Genomic DNA, 20,341 nt, shown 5'->3' on the forward strand with positions numbered 1-20,341 from the left:
GCAGAGACAAAGCATACCAAGTACAGGCTTTGTTCTGGGCATTCAGCTGTATGATATGCACTTACCAGCCTGCATCTAACCCATTCTGACAAGCAAACCCAACCCAAATGAAGAGGCATTACCTTTCTAGAGGTCAGTGAACACTATAGCTACTCCACAGGTATAAATAGGGGGATCCTCATCTCTGACAAGGACATTTTTCTTACAGGCAAGTTAGTGTTGGAGTTACACTCAGTGATACATACATATAATTGAAATACCATAAACTTATACCGTATAAATGCAGGCACAAAAGCATCTGTTTGGCCTACAAAAAAAAAAAAAAAAGAAAAAAAAACAAACCAATCCCATGCACATATGCAATATCTTAAAGAAAACACAGCAAGCAAAGAGACAAAAATCTTACTTCTAAAGACACTGAATTTGGCAGTTTGATGAGATACTGATGTTCCCTTAAGAGCTTGAAAATTGAGTATGAAGCTGAACCCCTGCTCCTCACCTTCCTCCCCCACCCCACAATGTTTGTTTGGCATCTACTTTGCTTCCTAACTTTTCTATGAAAGAGAGAGCTTCTTTTAACTACGGAATGGCTCAAATTGCACAGTAATAAGGTCATAAACAGCAATAATAGCTAATGACGGTTATTAAGGACTGTGGCTCAGATAAAATAAGCGAAAAAAAAAAGTCCCCAGAACCCAGCAAAACTTCATTCTACCCATTTCACCAGTTTGGTTTCATTACAAAGATTTACAAAACTACAAAGTTAGAGAGCGTAAGCCCATCCAAGGAAGAAGCAGCAGGGACATGGCCACATAATTCAACCCAAGCATTATTTACTTCTGTATTTAGGGAGACAGCCAAATCAAATTTGCCCCAATTCAGCAAGATTTTACAAAAGTAGAGAACTGCAAATATATATATCCCTGGATTCTAATATAGTTTTTCCTTATGAGTAACCTTTAAAAATTCCTACGAAGTGTTTACAATGCAGATGCAGGATCAAAAGCCAAAGTCCAAAATATCTAGAAACAGAGTAGGACTAATATGAGAGTCCTACAGCCATGGCATGACCACTGAAATACTGGACGATTTAAAATAGCCTTGAAAAGCAATATTCCCAGAAAACTATTTCACTATTTTTTGTTAAAATGTAACTAATAATCAGGGTAGTCTTAAGGAAAAACAGACTAAAAGTATATCATATTAACCAAGTCTTATTTCTGTATGTGGGGCCAGTGTATACACAAGCAAGATCTCTTTAATACTGCACCAACAGAGCCACAAGCTCCACTGATCAGACTATAAAACCCACCTCTATATTACAGCTGTAAATCTATAGCCAGAGAGATGATGACACAGAGATCATCTAATTCTGTAGCCACTCCGGACATGACCTTCACAAGAACAGAAAGCACAGCAGCGACTATGAATGAGATCTATAGCACAAGCAGCCACCTAAAGTAGAACTAATTAAATACTCCCGTAATGCTGACAGGAAGAGGGAAACACAGTTATGAAGACTAATACTAAGCATATTATTCATTTCTATTAACTCTAACAGATAAACATTATACACCTAGTTTAGGTTTGTGACCAAGACAGATGCTCTCTAGAGTCAGTGGACTTCAAAAAGTAAATAATCCTATTGCAAAATACTTGCTTAAGATAAACAGAATTACTTGCTTCCTGGAAGTGCAGCTCTGTCTCAAGTATAGAGGGAGCCTAAATACCTCAGTTACGGAAGCCTAGCAATGTAGAGAAATTCTATGTTTTAAAGCAGTAAATGAAGCACAGAAAAAACTTAAATCCGACATCAGGAATGGCATCCAAATTTCACAGAACAAGAACTCTGCCTAGCTGCTATGTCTTAGGTAAGCCCTTTGGTCGTGTTTGTACTTGAATCAAAATAGCATCTTAAGGGTTGGGCTGATTGGTCCACCTGCAACAGCTAAATCCACTAATACTGTACTAACATAACCAGGATCTTGCAACCCTAGTAAGTGTTTTGTACATTTAGTGAGTGTCTACGCAGAAGTGAATGCGTTGCCAATGCAGACAAAAGCAGGAAATGCAGGACCTCTGCTCTAAGCGTTCTGGTTTCTCTTCCAGTAGCCTAGAGGATTTGCTTGGATGGTAACACCCAAGCATGAGTAACAACTTAAGTCATCTTCAGGATAAATAGGAGTGGCAGTGGAGATTTTCAAAGTAATGGTGGAGACAGTAAAGTGAAGACTATCATTCAGTGTTCTTCCTGGTTTTCCAGTTTGCCTTCAGCTGTTAAGGCACATAAAAGTTTAAAGCCTCAAAAAGCACAGCACTATTTCTATAAAAGGAAACTCTTCAGGAGTACTAGAAATGCATGACAGACACTTATTTTATTTATGCAGTTACTGAAAAGCATGTGTGTGTATATACTTGAACTAAAAAAGCATATAAACATCTATATATTTTTATATAATACTCTATGGTATATTCACAAATACCCAAAAAGCAAACACCTTACAGGCTTCTAAGAATGTGCTTTGTATGATAAAGGCAAAAATCACAGAAGGTTTTTCAGCCACAGCTCTCACAACTGAAGGGTCAGAGCTAATTCATGACCTTAAAAAAAAAAAGCAGCAGAACCAGCCTGATCCTTTAGAACCATCATGCCAAGCAGCAGTGGTGGCAGCAACCTGTCTTATCACGCACACTTCTGGAGCACACTCATGATGCAAGCATAAATATATTTAGTAGGTACAGACAGAAAACCTCAAATCAATTTTCAGTTCCTTTTTTAAGGTTAAAGCAGCACCCTCCTAACATAACTTCTTTGAAGGGAGCATGGTGAGCGCGTGTGATGGCAGTCTGGTGACCCTTAGCACACTATTTCCTCTGTAAGAAAAACACTCTAGAAAATTCCACATTAGGAATCATTGTCCATAGCAACCTCCATGCTGCGGCAGGATACTAAGGTGCTTAAAATCCTGAACATGACAGGAGGTGGGTGATGCCTGCAAGAGAACTCTAAAGCCTGCAGTTCCCAATGAAGGTTCCTGGGTGGTTCATATCCTGTCAGAAGACGTGCTTGCAACTGCTGTCATTCTGGATAAGCTTAGCATTTTTTTGTGCCTAACGCTCTCCCTCATTCACAAATTAGGTATTCTGGTAACTAAAGAAAGGCAAAATTTAGTATGCACGAAAGGGGTATGCCTGACACACACTAGCTGTTCTAAAAGAAACTGGCTGCTGTGCAGAAACACGCAGGACTCCTGAAGCCTAGAGAAGAGACAGTAAGGGAGTGTGTGACTCATTTGCCAGTGCTGAAGTCACTCATGTGGTTGAGCCCACGTCTATGTCTGTAGTCAGTAATACAACGAGCCACAGCCTGTCCTAAGGCCTTACAGGCAAGTGGCAAAGCACAGCTTGCACCCACACAGCTCAACTTTCTCCACTTCTAATACATACAAGCAGTTGAAAGTAGTCCCTGAGCTGCATCATGCCCCAAATCTTGCCCAGGCACTGTCCAAAGGAGTGCTGACAAATGCTAAAACATGCCGGGAACACAATACCAACAAAACACCACCGATGACTGTGGGGCTACACTCAAGTCCTTTTGAGGCCAGTGGTACAGACATCTCCAAAACGGGCTCCTTGCTGCCTGGCCTTACTTTGCTGCCTACCAAACAAGGTTTTAAGGTCAATCTGCTAACACTGAAGTACACAATTTACCTAGCAACCTACTGTATAAAATGCTGACAGTATGACCATTCCTACTTCTTCCAGTTTTAAAAGGAATGACTTAAACCGTCAAAAATCAAAGACAAGACTTCAAACTGTATGTAGACCTCTACATCCAGAAGACGTATAGGACCTCAGACATAAACCTAACAGAAAACACTGCCAAGAATTATACATATCACAAGAAAAATACAATAACTCCCATTTCAAGACCTACATTCCTCCTCACAAGGAGCACACAAACCCAATTTGAAATTGTACATTGCATCCAAGAAAACAGGCACTAAGAATCTGAGTATAGCGAGCTCCACAATAACTACATCCTCATACAACAACTAGGAAGCTGCATAGTTAAGCTTGTGCTATGCCAAATTCTAAAGAGTAGTCACTCACTTGTAACATCTTAGACCTGGATTTGTCTAGCACTTTTTAAGCAAATCTTAAACATGCCTATTTAATATTTTTCTCCTTACTGCATGATCAAAGTAGGTCTGCTGTTATTCCAGCTCAGCGAGTTTGTCATATTAATGCAGTAAAAGATATTCTTTGGGAATATGCGGTTTTCCCCAGGAAAGCATTTCTGCTACAGTGAGCTACATAATTTAAAAGCAGTAGAAGCCTTTGGTGTGGGATGAGGTATCTGAGTATACATAGTAACTACATAGTTAAGAAATTCTTATTGAAGACATTGAGCTATGTTAAATCAACAATACGTGATAAAACAGTACAGCAGATTTCATGGCAAATGTTTAACTGACAAAAGAAACCACAGAGAAGCAGCAGCTGATAAAGGAGCAGTACTACAGAGCACAGTCCAGGCAATGCTACATGGAAGGAATTATAGACACAGCAAAGCACAGTTGCCTACTTCTGATTGTGTTTTAACCACTAAGAGAAGTAACCCTGTAGAACCATCTCTAACTTGCAACAGTCATTTAAACCATAAGCAATATTAAAATTCTAAATAACAACAAGCATCAACACTGGTGTTCCTTCTTCCTTTGAAAAATACAAACACCAATCAGGACACCAAATGCTACAGAACAACACAGGCAAAGGAGCCTAAAGGGTCAGTAGCTGTATTGCAATGCACTGCTCCAGTTCAACATCTTGTCCCTCACACATAAGCAAACACCAAAAAAAACCAGCTGAAGCTAGCAGACCAAATCGGACTGTGAATTACTCTTTAGCGCACTGCGAGTACACCTTCCCATTCTGTTCTGTTGTGGGGTTGTAGAAGACAATGCAGCTGCCTCTCATCCCTGTTAACAGCAAAAGTGACCAAGTAACCTCTCAAAACTGCAGTCCTATGAGGACTTTGGACTCCTAGTGCTCACGTAGATGAGTTAACAACAGAACATTTTACCATCTGTAGAGCTAATCAGAGAAGCGTGGCTGTTTCCCTCTCTAGCCCATCTTACTAGGCTTGCGCAAATTCCCCTGTCTCTAGGGAACATTGTGGTTGGTCTGCAACTCCAGTGCAGACGAGCAAGATCCTTTCACTACTCCAGTACTGGGCAGCTGAAGACTGATGGAGCAGAAAGGTTTCACAAATCTCCTCTCTGGCCTACCAAAGGCTGGCTTGCAGAAAAATTATTTTGTAGCATGGCCCAAACTATTTTAAGTAAGCGAAATGTGGTGATTTAGAAGACGCATATGCTCCACGCTGCTCACCTACTGTACATGTCAAAAAGCAAGTTCCTTAAGCAGCACTATGAAAGAAATTGAATATCATGCTTGTTTCTCCCCATTCACACCTTATGAGCACAGTACAACCCGAGAGGCAGGAAAATACAACTGGATTGCTTTATTACTAATATTATTATATCTTGCTTTGCAGGTACAGATAACAAAGATGGATAAATCCATAGGTGTTTACTTTCTTAAATGACACAGCAAAGAAACCAAACACCAAACCCAAGTCACACTGTTCCCAGAAACAAAAACATTTCAGATATGATAGATATTTCACTCTTAAAATAGACTGAAAAATGATAAGACTTCATATTTTATTTGCTTGTCCTGAAAACCTGCTCTTCCTTGTTTCTTCCTAATGCAATCAGCAACACTTTAGTCAAATACATGACGTGGCAGCTGACAGGGGTTTCTCTACAGGAAATCCAGAGATTCTGGAATTTGTTCACACAACCTTCATCTGACATAGTCAAAACAATCACTTTTTTTGGCTGGCCACAAGAGAGATTCATTTGACAGAATTATGGAAAAGGCTAAGCATTCATTCCCAGGCTGGCAGGTATCAAGCAATCCCTTTCACAGAAAGCAATTTTAACTATGCCAGGGTTTAAATTGTATTTTATGTAAATATGATAAAAATGAAGCAAAGACTATTAGCGCCTTTTTTTTAGTCTAATTTCAGCTCCTTTTATTTAAAATAGAGCCCAAAATATTGTAATGAGATGAAGCACAAATATTTTACAGTAAAGAAAGAGTATTGTAGAGTATATTTCTACTCTATCAATAAAAATTATGCAACATTATTAACATATTCTAAACTGATCTCCACATAATCCGCATCCAAAAGCATCATATTCTCACCATTAAATAACATTTGATTGGATGGATAGGGGCTTCTCCCTTCAATAAAGAGCAAAGGAAAAGGAATTGTTTCCCACGTGGTTCAGTCAGTATGGACACTTGCCCCCTTTCAAAAGTAAGAATTATTGAAAAGAACCCTTAACTCTTTTCCACCTTTTCTTCTGTCTGGCTATGTTTTTTTTGTTAAAAGAAAGGATGACCTAGAAAAGTTTCATCTCTTTCTAAAGTACAGATGACTAAATCAGCCAGCTATGCAAAAGCAATAAACATGCTCACGATGACTAGCAAAGGAGCAATATATTATCTTCAGATACCAGTTAAGAACCAGACTCCTTTACATTCATTCAGTATAGCTTTCAAAGTCAGATAAAGGTCAGATGCATTTAAGATTTTTCTTCTTCATGTAATTTTGCAAGGCGTTTTTCCTCACAAAAGCTCAGTGACAAGTAAAACTATAATAAACGCAAGCTATCCTGTATTCAATTGCTCAGTCCCTTTAAATCTCATCTTGAAATCCTGCTTCCTAAAGCAGTCAGGAGAATGAGGAAAGACTGGATAAATACAGACCTGACTTTCCAAATAGCAGACAAGCCTTGTAATGAAATGTACTGCCTGGTGGGGAAAGTGGGAAAGTAAGAACTAAACAAAAACACATGGTGAATAATTGGAGAAATCAGAGTTGGATTATGCAAATATTTGTAAGTATTTTGCAAGTTTTTGTATCATTCACCAAGCTAAATTTTTTTGCATAAGCTTTACACATTCCATGCTTTTCTTCATCTTCATGTTAACATTTTTGGGGTGTGTAGGAGGGGAACCCCACATTCTCTAACCATGTTAAGAAACTTGAATATTGTGGAGAGTCCATCTTTTTTGGATTATCAGGTAATTTGTTTAAAATTAACTCAAAGCAAGCACTTACAGCATGGTATTCTTTACGACTACGAAACAGTCATCTGGCTTTTCTCTCTCCCTTTATAAAGTGTTAAAAGGTAAGAGATTTACTGGTACTAACTACACTTCTCCAATTACCTACTCTTTTTTAAGGAAGTTGCTAATTAAGCTGACACTGTAAATCTTGTACACTTGCATGCTGACAACATGCAGGCAGAGAGACAATATCCAGGTAAGGAACTGCAGAAGAATATGGTGATAAACCACTCCTCTATTCAGCAGCTGAACCTTTCTGGGACATCTGATCTCAACAGCCTTACAAGTCAGCCACAGAAGCATTTTCCCCTGTTCCTAATACACTATGCTTCTCCGACTAAACCACTCAATATTTAGATGTGAGGCACAGATGGACTTTCTGCACTAGAGGACTCACGGCTTTACGTTTCTGTGCCTTGCAACGTTTGGGCCTCAGGTCCTTCACTGCAGTGACCCAGAGACTTCGAAACACATTTTAGCACAGATAACATTTCACTGGTTTTCGTCTTCTGAGCCACCATTATGCATTCTGCTCTCCACCACCCCCAGCCTTCCCTTACGGGCTGCTGAAGGAGGCAATGGAGGCCTGTGCAGAATCACAGGTTACTGTCACATTGGCACCAAGGCCCACAGCTGCCTGTCCCAGCTTCCCTCAGCTTTTATGGAAACCCTACTGTGCCCTCTAGTGACAAACTGCCGGCAACTGCTAAAGTAGCACTGATAGTAGAAAACTCTCTGCTTTTTACTTTGAAGTCACATGCAAACCAAATGCAGATTACTCTGAAAAGAAAGGTGGCTTCACAATTAAACCGTCCCATTAGCTACAGCATACTGCATTCTCTTCAGGCTTCCCAGAACTGGAAGATATTGGATGCATTCTTAAATAGTCACTTCATATCTCTCTGGTGAAAATTAATGACCTTTATAGTCTCCTGTTCTGCAGCATTAGTAGTATATTTTTGGTTTATGAGTAACACACAATATAAAGAAACAAGGCTTTATTTACTGAGATCCAGCCTGAAAAAACAACCTAACCTCTTAGCATCTTATTTTAATGGCACCCAAAAATAGCAAAGTGACTGACATCCAAAGCCAATCTGAATCAATATCTTGAGTACTATCAACGAGCATATCGGATGCACAGAACTAAGATTGTATTGGCAAGTGTGAATAGGAATAGCAACTGGTTAAAAATTAACTTAAAAATGTACTTAAAAATTTAATTATTAATTAAAGCATAGAATTTATTGCCTTGTCTTTGGCACCAAAATACTGTTTAAGGGTATTACCCTTAAGATTCATGCCAGAAAAGTTAAGATGATGTTGTTACAATCACACAAACCAGAGCTATGTCAACTGCTTCCTCTGATATACCCCTTTTTTTCAAAACCTGGAGACGTGTCAAGACTTATCACGTGTTGCTCTCGCAATTTATTTTGCACGGAATAAACCTCAGCAAGACCACAACTTATTTTATAGAGCTGAGTGTGATTTCCTTTTTCTAGATATATACATTATACACAGACAAATATCACTTTAAAACACTACTTACAGATTGCCAAGCAAGACACTCCATAATGCGATGTTCACAGCGCTCCAGATGCTTTATCATTTCCCTCGTTAGGCTTGGCTCCGCTTTAATAAAGCTTTCAATCACCTTGTAGAAGTCAAAAGCTTTTAAATCAAACACATTGAGAATCCACGGAAAAGACAAGTCTGTTTCAGCACTGGTACCATCATTTTGTGAAGCATTTCCTGCAGGAAAGACAGTCTAATATTATCAAGAGTACTACGTCCTTTCACTTCTGACATTTTTTCCTTTGTATTTTTTGAACCACTGTTAGTTCAGAAATTCCGTGAGGAGTTCTTTTTTTTTGCTATTTACTGTATTTTACGTATTAGAACAAACAGCAATAACTATCAACAAGCAACAATGCTGTTTAGCACTTTAAATTTAACTTACTGCTATATGTAGCCATGATGACCTCAACAGCACACGCCAGAAGAGATGTGTGGAAGATGTTATCATTCAGAAGTTTGCTAAGGAGAAAGAAAGTTATTAATACTCATCCTAACACTAAAATAGCAAACTCTGAAAACAAGTACGGGGCACATACCTGAAATTCTGCACTGAGAGGCGCTCCTCCTCCTGAAATATAAAAGTCAAACCAAACTTGTGTATATTCTTAGTACTTGTAAATACAATACCAGTACTAAGCTACCAGTACTAAACTTACCGACTTTAGCATAGACTCCATCACTCTGTAGTACAGACGTACTCCAAGCTTGTATCTCTGTTAAAAAAGGAAGAAATTCAAGAATATTACAAAAACATTTTAACGGACTACAATAGGCAGACTGTCATGTTTTCACAATTCAGAACACTTCCATTTCTTGGAAGAGCCACTATAAAGAAATCCTTATCCACAGCTCCATTTGCCAAAAGCACTGGAGAGGCTGCGAAGGTTAGTAGGGTTTATAACTACACCAACCACAAGACGACTGATCAACTAAGTATTTATGTCAATTCATAGCTATTAGGATAAAAAATAGTGCTGACAGATACGAGATTGTCAAGTACAAACTCGGTTGGATTTATTTTGCAAAATCCTTGTTGAAAGCACAGCTCACCTACGGATTTTATAAGGAAGTGAGTCACCTTGTGTGGTTTTAGGCTAAGTTACCTTAATGAAAACAAATATATGTTTCACAAAATATACTTTGACCAGCTTTTTTCCCATTCTTCATTAAAGTATTTCTAAAATAATTCCACCCAATTTCTTCTATATTAAGAATAATTTGTCGATTATTACCTTTACAGAGCTTAAGGGAAAAAATATACGTCCATTCCTCAAGTCAAAACCAATATTGTTATTTTTTACCACTATTAACCTCAAGTGAAGGAGAACAGTCAATAAGGCAGGTCTCGCATTAGCTAGTACCAAGAGAGTTCAAATTAGTAATATCAACCAAAATGCTCGTTACCTGTGAGCCAATTTCAGCGCACCCCGGTCCAACCGCTTCAGCAAATTTCTTTTTGAAGATGTGGTCAAGACTTTCCACTCTTTTCAGGATACTCTCCTTAGGGTTCACTGTGCAATTCTAAGTACACGAGGGAGTGCAGAGGAAGAAAAGAGAAGGAAGGGACATTTTACTTCAAAAACATTTTAGTGATTTCATCACATTAGTACTGCTTCATTTTGCAACATCCCTCAATCAGCTCATCAGCATAAATGAAAGTGGAGTATTTAAAAAAGAAAGAACCATTGTATATGTTCAACAATTCCCAGTAACTGCCACTTCTCACATGCAACTATCTGTAACGACCCCAACTAATATGCAAGCAAGATCATCAATGTTAATGTGTTTAAAGTCGGAGAGATACTTAAGTTGCTGAATGTCTACATGAGATCCTGCAAGTAGGTCCTCCTTCTTCATCTCCATTTTATAACTTTCTTTTTCCATCTGATACACGCATAAATAAATTTTAGTATTTAGTGCAGTAGCAAAAAGATTCAAGAACTTAAAAAGTTCTAGCACACATCAGTTAGATAGAAGTGCTGCCTAGAACTAGTAATTACATCCAAATTAAAACGTACCACTTAAAAATTTACTTGTCAATACTTTCCCAAAACATGTGTGTTGGGATGTAGAGGTGTATATTTTACTTAAGTAAACAATCCTTCAAAAATCTTCCTTGTAGTCATCACTTACATTGAAATACCTGATGAGGGTATCTGATGGTTTATCAGTTGCCGAGTTTAAGATCATAATCAATTGCTGAATGTTATTCATTGCAGCTCTGGAAAAATACAATAAAATGTATAATGAACACTAAGGTTGGCTTGGCAGTTTCCAGAAACTGAACAGCAACTCTACAAACAAAAATTATGATTTCATTTCTCACCCCACTTATCAAACAGCCTGCTGTGAAAATCTGCTGTACTGTGTTAAACATTGTTAATAATCTACTTAATCTAATCATCTAATTATTAGAAGATCTACAATCCATAAGTAAATAACCAAAAGAGCATAAATGAAGTCATAACCACTAACAAGCACTTTTAAAAGAAATAAAATGGTGGAATTGTGATCCTTGTATATGAATATACTCAAAATCAAGCAACTCCCTAACAAAACTACTCTTTGGCTTTTGTATAAAAATATTACGGAAGAAGGGTGAATGAAGACAGCTTTTATCTTTCAAGTCATGTGTTCACAAGTGTAGTAAGCAAGATGTATCAAAATATGGCAGTCACACAAAAATGCACTCTTTTTAACATAGATGCTCTGAAAACTCCACATTTCTCAGAGGCAGAGCTGTCAACATTCCTAGTGGCAATGGCTTGAGAATAGTCTTCTCCCTTCCTGGATCTGAATCCAAAAGTGACATTAAATCTTAAATTTTTACTTTAACTCCAATTCCTTCTATTTCCAATAGAAAGGCTACAATATCTGTAATCCTTATTCTACCTGCTGTATCTATAGCTGATCAGAAAGACCTTAAATACAAAGTCTTCTTAACTTTTTAAGTATTATGGATGGGGAAAAGGACGTGGACATTAATTTTTTAGAATACCCAGAAAATACCAACAGTATTTTCTTTAAAATTAGAACAAAAATTCTTAATTATCTAGATGAAAGGTAGATAAAAAAAAACCAGTAACATCTCATTAACTTGGATATTTCGAAGTATTGAAGTATGCCTGCCTCCATATACAATCTTACTGGCATTATTTTACAGGGACAGAGGAAAAAAACCCCACACAAGACTGACATCACAACTATTTGTATCTCTACTTAATACCTAGAATTTTCTTGCTAAAAAACAATTCAAAACAAGTAACACCCATTGATTCATAACCAATGTCTTAACGTAGAAAATTACTAGAGCTAACCCAAGTGACAGCAGTATTTCAGAAAAGCTGAAATAATTTAAAGAATTAAGAATACTTTGAAGTGCACAGGATTCTGTTCTTTATTAACAAGAACTGGATTACGGTGATCTTTATTATTTTGAACTGGATTACGGTGAGGACAGGATCGAGTGCCTATGGGTTAAAATCAGAGGAGCCCACAAGAAAGGGGACTTTGTGATAGGAGTCTGTTACAGACCACCCAGCCAAGAAGAAGCTGCTGATGAGCTCTTCTATAAACAGCTGGGGACAGTCTCTAAATCTCTGCCTCTTGTCCTTGTGGGAGACTTTAACTTTCCGGATGTCTGCTGGGAGTACAATACAGCAGAAAGGAAACAGTCTAGGAGGTTCCTGGAGTGCATCGAAGACAACTTCCTTGCACAACTGGTTAGCGAACCAACAAGGGAGGGTGCCTTCCTAGACCTGCTGTTTGTGAATAGAGAAGGTCTTGTTGGGGATTTGACGGTTGGAGGACGCCTGGGATTAAGCGATCATGAGATGATAGGGTTTTCAGTTCTAGGTGGGATTAAGAAGGGGGTTAGCAAAACAGTCACATTAAACTTCCAGAGGGCAGACTTTGGCCTGTTCAGAAGGTTGATTAGCAAAGTCCCGTGGGAAACAGTCCTTCAGGGCAAGGGAGCCCATGAGGGTTGGGCGCTCTTGAAAAATGAAATCCTAGCAGCTCAAGAGCAGGCCATCCCTGTGTTCCAGAAAAGGAGCCGGCGGGGGGAAAAGCCAGCTTGGTGGAGCAGGGAGATCTCAAGATGCGTCAATAAGAAGAAGAAGCTCTATGTGCTCTGGAGGAAAGGACAGGCATCTTGGGTGGACTACAGGGACGAAGTGAGATCGTGCAGGGAAAAAATCAGGAGGGCCAAGGCCCAACTAGAATTAAAACTCGCTAAGTCTGTGAAAGACAACAAAAAGTCTTTCTACAAGTACATTAACAGGAAAAGGAGGACAAGGGAGAATATCCAGTCTCTAGTGGATGCAGAAGGAATAACAGTGACAGGGGATAAGGATAAGGCTGAGGTACTTAATGCCTTCTTCGCCTCAGTCTTTAATAGCAAAGAAAGTTGTTCCTTCTGTTTACAAATCCAAGAGTTAGAGGGGCAGATTGAGGCTCCCATGATCCAAGAGGAGGCGGTTAGAGACTTGCTTGCCCAGCTAGACGCCCACAAGTCTATGGGGCCGGATGGGATCCACCCAAGAGTATTGAAGGAACTGGCTGATGTCCTTTCCAAACCCCTATCCATCATCTTCCAGAGGTCCTGGCTGACTGGGGAAGTTCCACTAGACTGGAGGCTGGCTGATGTTGTGCCCATATACAAGAAGAGTTGCAGAGAGGATCCGGGGAACTACAGGCCTGTCAGTCTCACCTCAGTGCCAGGGAAAGTCATGGAACAGGTAATCTTGAGTGCTATCATGAAGCACATGCAAGAGAACCGGGTGATCAGGCCCAGTCAACATGGGTTTACAAAAGGCAGATCTTGCCAAACTAACTTGATCACCTTCTATGACAAAATCACTCAACTACTGGATGGGGGAAAGGCTGTGGATGTAGTCTTCTTGGACTTCAGTAAAGCCTTTGACACAGTTTCTCACAGCATTCTGCTGCAGAAACTGTCAGCCTCTGGCCTGGACAGGCGCACACTCTCCTGGGTTGAAAACTGGTTGGATGGCCAGGCCCAGAGAGTGGTGGTCAATGGAGTTAACTCCAGCTGGAGGCCAGTCACAAGTGGAGTTCCTCAGGGCTCAGTACTGGGTCCAGCTCTGTTCAATGTCTTTATCAATGACCTGGATGAAGGCATCGAGTGCACCCTTAGCAAGTTTGCAGATGACACTAAGCTGGGAGGAAGTGTCGATCTGCTGGAGGGTAGGGAGGCTCTGCAAAGGGATCTGAACAGGCTGGACTGCTGGGCCGAGACCAATGGGATGAGGTTTAACAAGGCCAAATGCCGGGTCCTGCACTTGGGGCACAACAACCCTACGCAGCGCTACAGACTGGGGGAAGAATGGCTGGAGAGCTGCACGGAAGAGAAGGACCTGGGGGTGCTGGTTGACAGCCGACTGAACATGAGCCAGCAGTGTGCCCAGGTGGCCAAGAAGGCCAACGGCATCTTGGCTTGTATCAGAAATGGGGTCACCAGCAGGTCCAGGGAGGTTATTCTCCCTCTGTACTCAGCACTGGTGAGACCACACCTTGAATACTGTGTTCAGTTCTGGACCCCTCACCACAAGAAGGATGTTGAGGCTCTGGAGCGTGTCCAGAGAAGAGCAACAAAGCTGGTGAGGGGGCTGGAGAACAAGTCTTACGAGGAGCGGCTGAGAGAGCTGGGGTTGTTTAGCCTGGAGAAGAGGAGGCTGAGGGGAGACCTTATTACTCTCTACAACTACCTGAAAGGAGGTTGTGGAGAGGAGGGAGCTGGCCTCTTCTCCCAAGTGACAGGGGACAGGACTAGAGGGAATGGCCTGAAGCTCCGTCAGGGGAGGTTCAGGTTGGATATCAGAAAAAAATTCTTCACAGTAAGAGTCATTGGGTACTGGAACAGGCTGCCCAGGGAGGTGGTCGAGTCGCCTTCCCTGGAGGTGTTTAAGGAACGGGTGGATGAAGTGCTTAGGGACATGGTTTAGGGAGTGTTAGGAATGGTTGGACTCGATGATCCAATGGGTCCTTTCCAACCTTGTGATTCTGTGATTAACAAAGTTAAATGCCTCGTTAGGGCATGCGTGTATCTCTGAAGAAAGCGTTTTTCTTCTAGAACTGAAATCCTTATGACAGTTTCCCTGACTTTCGGAGAGATCATTATTCTAAGATAATGAAACATGGTGTCTTCTCAAACAGCATGTATTATCCAGAAGGTGACAGAAATATATATAAGTGGCAAAATAAGAACAATAACGATCTTGTCATATAGGACAAGAAGATACGTACATGAGCTAGCATCTGAACAGCTCACATTTGTAGCTTCTGGGGATATCACGTATTGTTCTGCCTTTATTATTTGCACATATATACAGAAGTAAAAATAAATCAACTATGTCCAGAAGTACTAATGTATCCTGTTTGGTTGGGGTTTTTTTTACCAGACACATTTGAAGTTGCATATTAAGCAACAGCATTAAGTTTCTATTCTTTTAGTAAGGCTAGTGTATTAATTTCTCTCCTTACAGCTAAGAAACAGTTTGATTCTTCCAGTGGTGGTGTTACTTTCTTAATTTTTCATCATGCTTTTTATTTTTTGTTGAGGTTTTTTGTTCTGTTTTAAATTTCCGTGCTATTTATTTATGAGACTCAATTTGGCTCACGCCACTCAGAAAATCAGTGGTGAAAGAAGAAACATATGTTCAATCATTGCAGCTGTAGTATTGCAAGGATGTATTTTTCTTTAACCTGATTTTTAGAAAGCTTTGGTAAAATAATTTCTACCAAAACTCCACTAGTGATAAGGAAAAACACAAGGACAGTGAGGGGACAAAAAAGTGAAAACACACAACCCACTCTCATTACACTCTGAACTAGTGTTCAAATGATCAGACACAAACAAATTCCCACCAGTTTCAGGAGGTTTTCAGAGCAGATCCTAAGTGTCTAGGTCCAGAAAGAAGACGTCATAGGAAGATTCAAATCAGTAAGTTTGGTGCTTTCAACATAACCAGTAAGGGGTTCTACTTAATGCAGGGAGAGTTCAGGATACGCTTTCCACTCTCTGCTGGAGATCAAAGGTTCACTGCCATCTAGTGACAGCTCTGTGCTTTATGAAAAACAATTACTACAGTCCAAATCACTGCTTCACTTGAGTGAACTTGAGTCTTCACTTAAACTGTCTTAAATGGCATCAGTTTTGGAAAACTCACAAGAAAAGTCCAAGCGTGAATGGAAAGAAACTATCACACTAGGCCTCCTCTCAAGATCAAAATTGGTTTAGCACACTTCAAATACAGAAACTTGGCAGTCCTGGCCTTATTAATAAGAATTTCATATCTAGAACTTGACTAAAGCATCTTTCACAGTGTTAAAGGGCTTTAAATCTATGTAATTGAAAAGTGTCAATAGCCATCCATATTTTTCAAAAATGGGATTTGTTGTCAATGACCTTCTTCTCAAATACAAGGCATGTTACAGATGGTTTAGTTCCTGATACTGCACTTCAATCAAGGAACCAAAAGATAAACTGATGCCTTTATGGCTAAAACAATCATCACAGGCAGTTAGAGCTTTGAAGCATAAGAATAAAAGGGACCACAATCAAAGTCTTTCGTAGTCACAGTCAATTAAAAGTTCTTTCACATACTGATCAATATCTGTGAGGGTGGATTCCTTTCCCACCCGGGCAGGTCACACAGACCATTTTAGGCTGCTGAGCACAGCTTCTGACTCACTTGTAACTACACCTCCTCCCTCCCCACAACCCAGGATCCTTGCAGATCCAGTGGGCACCAGGCTTGTGTTAGCACAGGCTTGCTAGGGAGAAGAATTCCCACTGTATAAAGGCAGTTACTCAGGATGCCAGGGCAGATCTCTCGGCCTCCTAAACTGCTGTGCTTGAGCAAAAACCTCCTTATCGCCTAAAGAAGGGCACCAATTGGTCTTTTTCATCAGGCACACTGGGGAGAGACTACCCATTGTCACAACAGAATAACAGATCGGTTTCTGCTGGAAAAGACCTTTAAGATCACTAAGCCCCACCATCAATCCAGCCCTGCTACAACTGCCACTAGACCATGTCCCTAAGTACAACATCTAAACTATCTTTTAAACAACTCCAAGACAGAGACTCAGACCACCTCCCCAGGCAGCTGGTTCCAATACTTGAAAACACTTTCAGTAATGAAACTCCTCCTAACATCCAACGTAAATCTCCCCTAGCACATCCTGAGGCCATTTCCCCTTGTCATGTCACTAGCTACTAGGGAGCCAGATGCAGCGATGCAGAGCACTCAGGCATCCCCTCAGTGTTCCTGCAGCCCTGTGTGCCTGGGAAAAGACCCTCACATCGCCCAAGAGAGAGTGGCCATCAGTCACCCCCCTGGCAACTGGATACACCTGATACCTGGATTACGGCCCAGGTGAGGTGGCCTGATATGACTGGTCAAAGGTGCCAGAACTAGGTCTTCCAAGTTGTGGCCAAAATGATTATTAGAATGTGAAAACAAACGTTAAAACATCTGATACAAGTCAATTATCTGAAAACCCTATAAGTAAGCAATCATACAGAAGGCCCTTTGAGCTCTTTCAGATGGCAGCAGGCTGGGACCAGCAAACTCGCCCTGAATTGAGAAGCCTCTCAGGTGCAGCATGCTATCTCCTTTGCTAACACAGCAAATGAAAAGCCATGGGTGAAGGTGCTCCCCCTTGACAGACGGCCATCACCCATTAGGGATGCAAGTACTATTATCCACCTCAAGGAATCTTTCAGACTCCTTGAGAAAGGACTGATGCCTGTTGTGCAATGCTGCTGTAGTCTGTGAGCATTCTCACCAATCTCAAGTAGGAAATGTCCAGGCTAGCCTCTCTACCTATCCCCTTTTCTATCTATTTCTATACATAAACCCACGTATAAATCTTTGTAACTGTGAATATTCACACTCCTATGCTTAAATACTGGTGTATCTTTGTATACATATATATATCTTGATATCTCTGTGCTTGCATATGTACTTATTATAGCATGTAGTAAATAGGATGGAATCTCATTTTTGAATCTGTAATAAAGTTGCTGTTTTCATTACAATACAATCGCCTTGCTAAATACTAAATCAATTTGATTAAGTACTGCTAAAGATCCAACTACTTGATCTACTTTAAGTTATTAATAAATTCTGAATTGCTGCTAAATCATAACCATGTGAAATATTTCTGTCCGCAACGTCTCCTTTTATTATTTTTATGAAGCAGCTCTTCAGAACCTTGCTGCTGTTGGCTAGAAAACAATTAGTTTCTCCAGATGACACATAGATTTAGAGTGGATGCACAAACCCAGAGTCTAATTCGTTCTTCTGCAAGCACATAAACACCACTGTATTTTTAGTAAAAACAAAAATAATTCTACTTATTTGAGAAAACTGAAGTAATAATTAAGAGTACAATATTTTAACCTCTCATCTCTACAACATGCTAAAATGAGAGGCATTGCATGGAACAAGAACTTCACTGTCTGATTTTATTAAACCTGACACTTTAAGAACACCTGCCTGCGTGAACACTTTCCGTTTGTCCACTCTGCACACAGCATTGCAGTGACACAGCTGGTTGGTTTTTGAGTGTACAAGAAATTCTAAGCATCACTAGGCTAAAACATACTGGTTTTGTCATAAAACTATGTGACACGAGTGAAAAATGTTACATGCAAATCTCCTTTCCTTTGGTTAACTGAATTCAAGCTTGCCATTTCCCTGCATTTGATTGCAGATCAAACAATCTGCAATTAATGCCACATTTCTACCACATCTCTCCATTTCCAGATAGACTAAAATATGTTAGCATGCTGAAATTATTTTCCCAATATAGGGGAGGAAAAAAAAAAGTTAATATTCTAAAATGTTAGTCTTCCCACACAGGAAAAACAATACTAGGAAACAGGTCATGGCATAAAAAATGTGTGAGCATACACATTTTGGTATCAGGAAAGTGAACCAGAAGATACAGAGCTATGGTAACGATGAAACAGGAAGATAGAATTATAGCAGACAAAGCTACTACCACAGAAGTATAAAGCTGCATTCTCATTATAACAAATACAGTAACCTGTCTTACAGACATCTCACACTTCTTAGAAAACTCAGTAAAAACCTTTCTCTGTGTTCCAACAACTTCACCAGGAGCTGAGGGCACTCGGCACCCCTTGCTCATTGCTCGTTAGTGACCAGAACTACAGTCCTTTATGGAAAAAAAAAAAAACCCACCACCCAAGAAAACCCAAACCCAGTTGCTTTAAAATTAAAATAAGTATTCTAAAGACAAATATTTCTAGTCAAGATATTAAACAAAATAACACAGCTTGAAATAAAATCTCATACCGAACAGGAGTCTGTGGAAGTATATGATTAAGTTCCTCATCTGGATTGTTTTTCAGTGGAGTCCTCTCTAACTGTGAGCTACAGAAACAGAAAACAAACTTATGAAGAATTAATATCATTCAAAAAAAGACTGTTTTCTTTGAAGACTTACTCATCTGAAAACCATGGAACAGATTTTTAGAAGGTCTAGATGTTCAACCACTCAGTTGTTAGAACAATGTAATTTAAATTCCCAAGCAGATTTGCTTTGAGCAGGATGTAGGACTAGATGACCTCCAAAGTTCCCTTCCAACTTCTCTTTTCCTCCTCCCCCTAGAATTCTTCTTATAAAACAGCTTAACTTACATGTACTGCCAGTATTAGCTCCATTTTAGTCCTATTTTAAATGTATGTACTTTTCCAACAAAGATAAAGTCACAGACTAACATTGTGAGCTCACATCAAGGTATGGAAGTGTCGAATTCACAGAAATCACCGGATTGTAAAAGTATAACAACAAAAAAAGTCAAATAGAAACACAGAATAGTTTGGATTGGAAGGGACCATTAACAGGTCATCTAGTCCAACCCTCCTATAGTGAGAAGGGACATCTTCAACTAGATGGGGTTTGTGCAGAGCCCCGTCCAGCCCGGCCTTGACTGTTTCCAGGGATGGGGTACCTACCACCTCTCTGGGCAACTTGTTCCAGTGTTTCACCACCCTCATTGTAAAAAACTTACTTTCTTATATCTAGTCTAAATCTACTCTTTTTAGTTTAAAGCCATTACTCCTTGTCATACCACTACAGGCCCTGCTAACAAGTTTGTCCTCATCTTTCTTATAAGCCGACTTTCAGTACTGACAGGCCTCAATAAGATCTTGTCTTCTCCAGGCTTTACAACCCCAACTCTCTCAGCTTTTCTTCATAGGAGAGGTGCTTCATCTCTCATCATTTTTATGGCTCTCCTCTGGACTTCCTACAGGAGGTCGATGATACCTGTATTATTGAACAGCACTAGCAAATGTGCCCAGGCACTGATTTATTCTGCTGAACCATCCATGGCACATTTCCTTCCCACACAAACTACCATTCCCCAAAGAATCTGTGGGTAGGTCAGAAGTCAGACCAGGCTGAGCATCACTCCCAGCAGGCCACTTCCAAATGTCATCATCAGGGTTTAGGAAGGAGGATCTGGACAGCAAGGACTCAAGCCATTCCATGC

General features: G+C 40.0%; 1 protein-coding gene across 4 annotated transcripts in view; it reads right to left on the reverse strand.

The window, feature by feature from the left end:
• RB1 (RB transcriptional corepressor 1) overlaps nucleotides 1-20,341 on the reverse strand; it is a 92,775-nt gene that overhangs the window by 39,424 nt on the left and 33,010 nt on the right. For all 4 annotated transcript variants that reach the window (XM_054070541.1, XM_054070516.1, XM_054070533.1 and 1 more), the window contains exons 11-17: nucleotides 19,140-19,217; nucleotides 10,921-11,008; nucleotides 10,192-10,308; nucleotides 9,444-9,500; nucleotides 9,324-9,355; nucleotides 9,170-9,246; nucleotides 8,759-8,961 (exon numbers count right to left, since the gene is read on the reverse strand). In XM_054070541.1, the coding sequence (XP_053926516.1) occupies nucleotides 8,759-8,961; nucleotides 9,170-9,246; nucleotides 9,324-9,355; nucleotides 9,444-9,500; nucleotides 10,192-10,308; nucleotides 10,921-11,008; nucleotides 19,140-19,217 (652 nt within the window). The remainder of the gene's footprint in view (nucleotides 1-8,758; nucleotides 8,962-9,169; nucleotides 9,247-9,323; nucleotides 9,356-9,443; nucleotides 9,501-10,191; nucleotides 10,309-10,920; nucleotides 11,009-19,139; nucleotides 19,218-20,341) is intronic.

The sequence above is a fragment of the Cuculus canorus genome, chromosome 1 (genome assembly GCF_017976375.1).
Source record: "Cuculus canorus isolate bCucCan1 chromosome 1, bCucCan1.pri, whole genome shotgun sequence".
Taxonomy (NCBI): domain Eukaryota; kingdom Metazoa; phylum Chordata; class Aves; order Cuculiformes; family Cuculidae; genus Cuculus; species Cuculus canorus.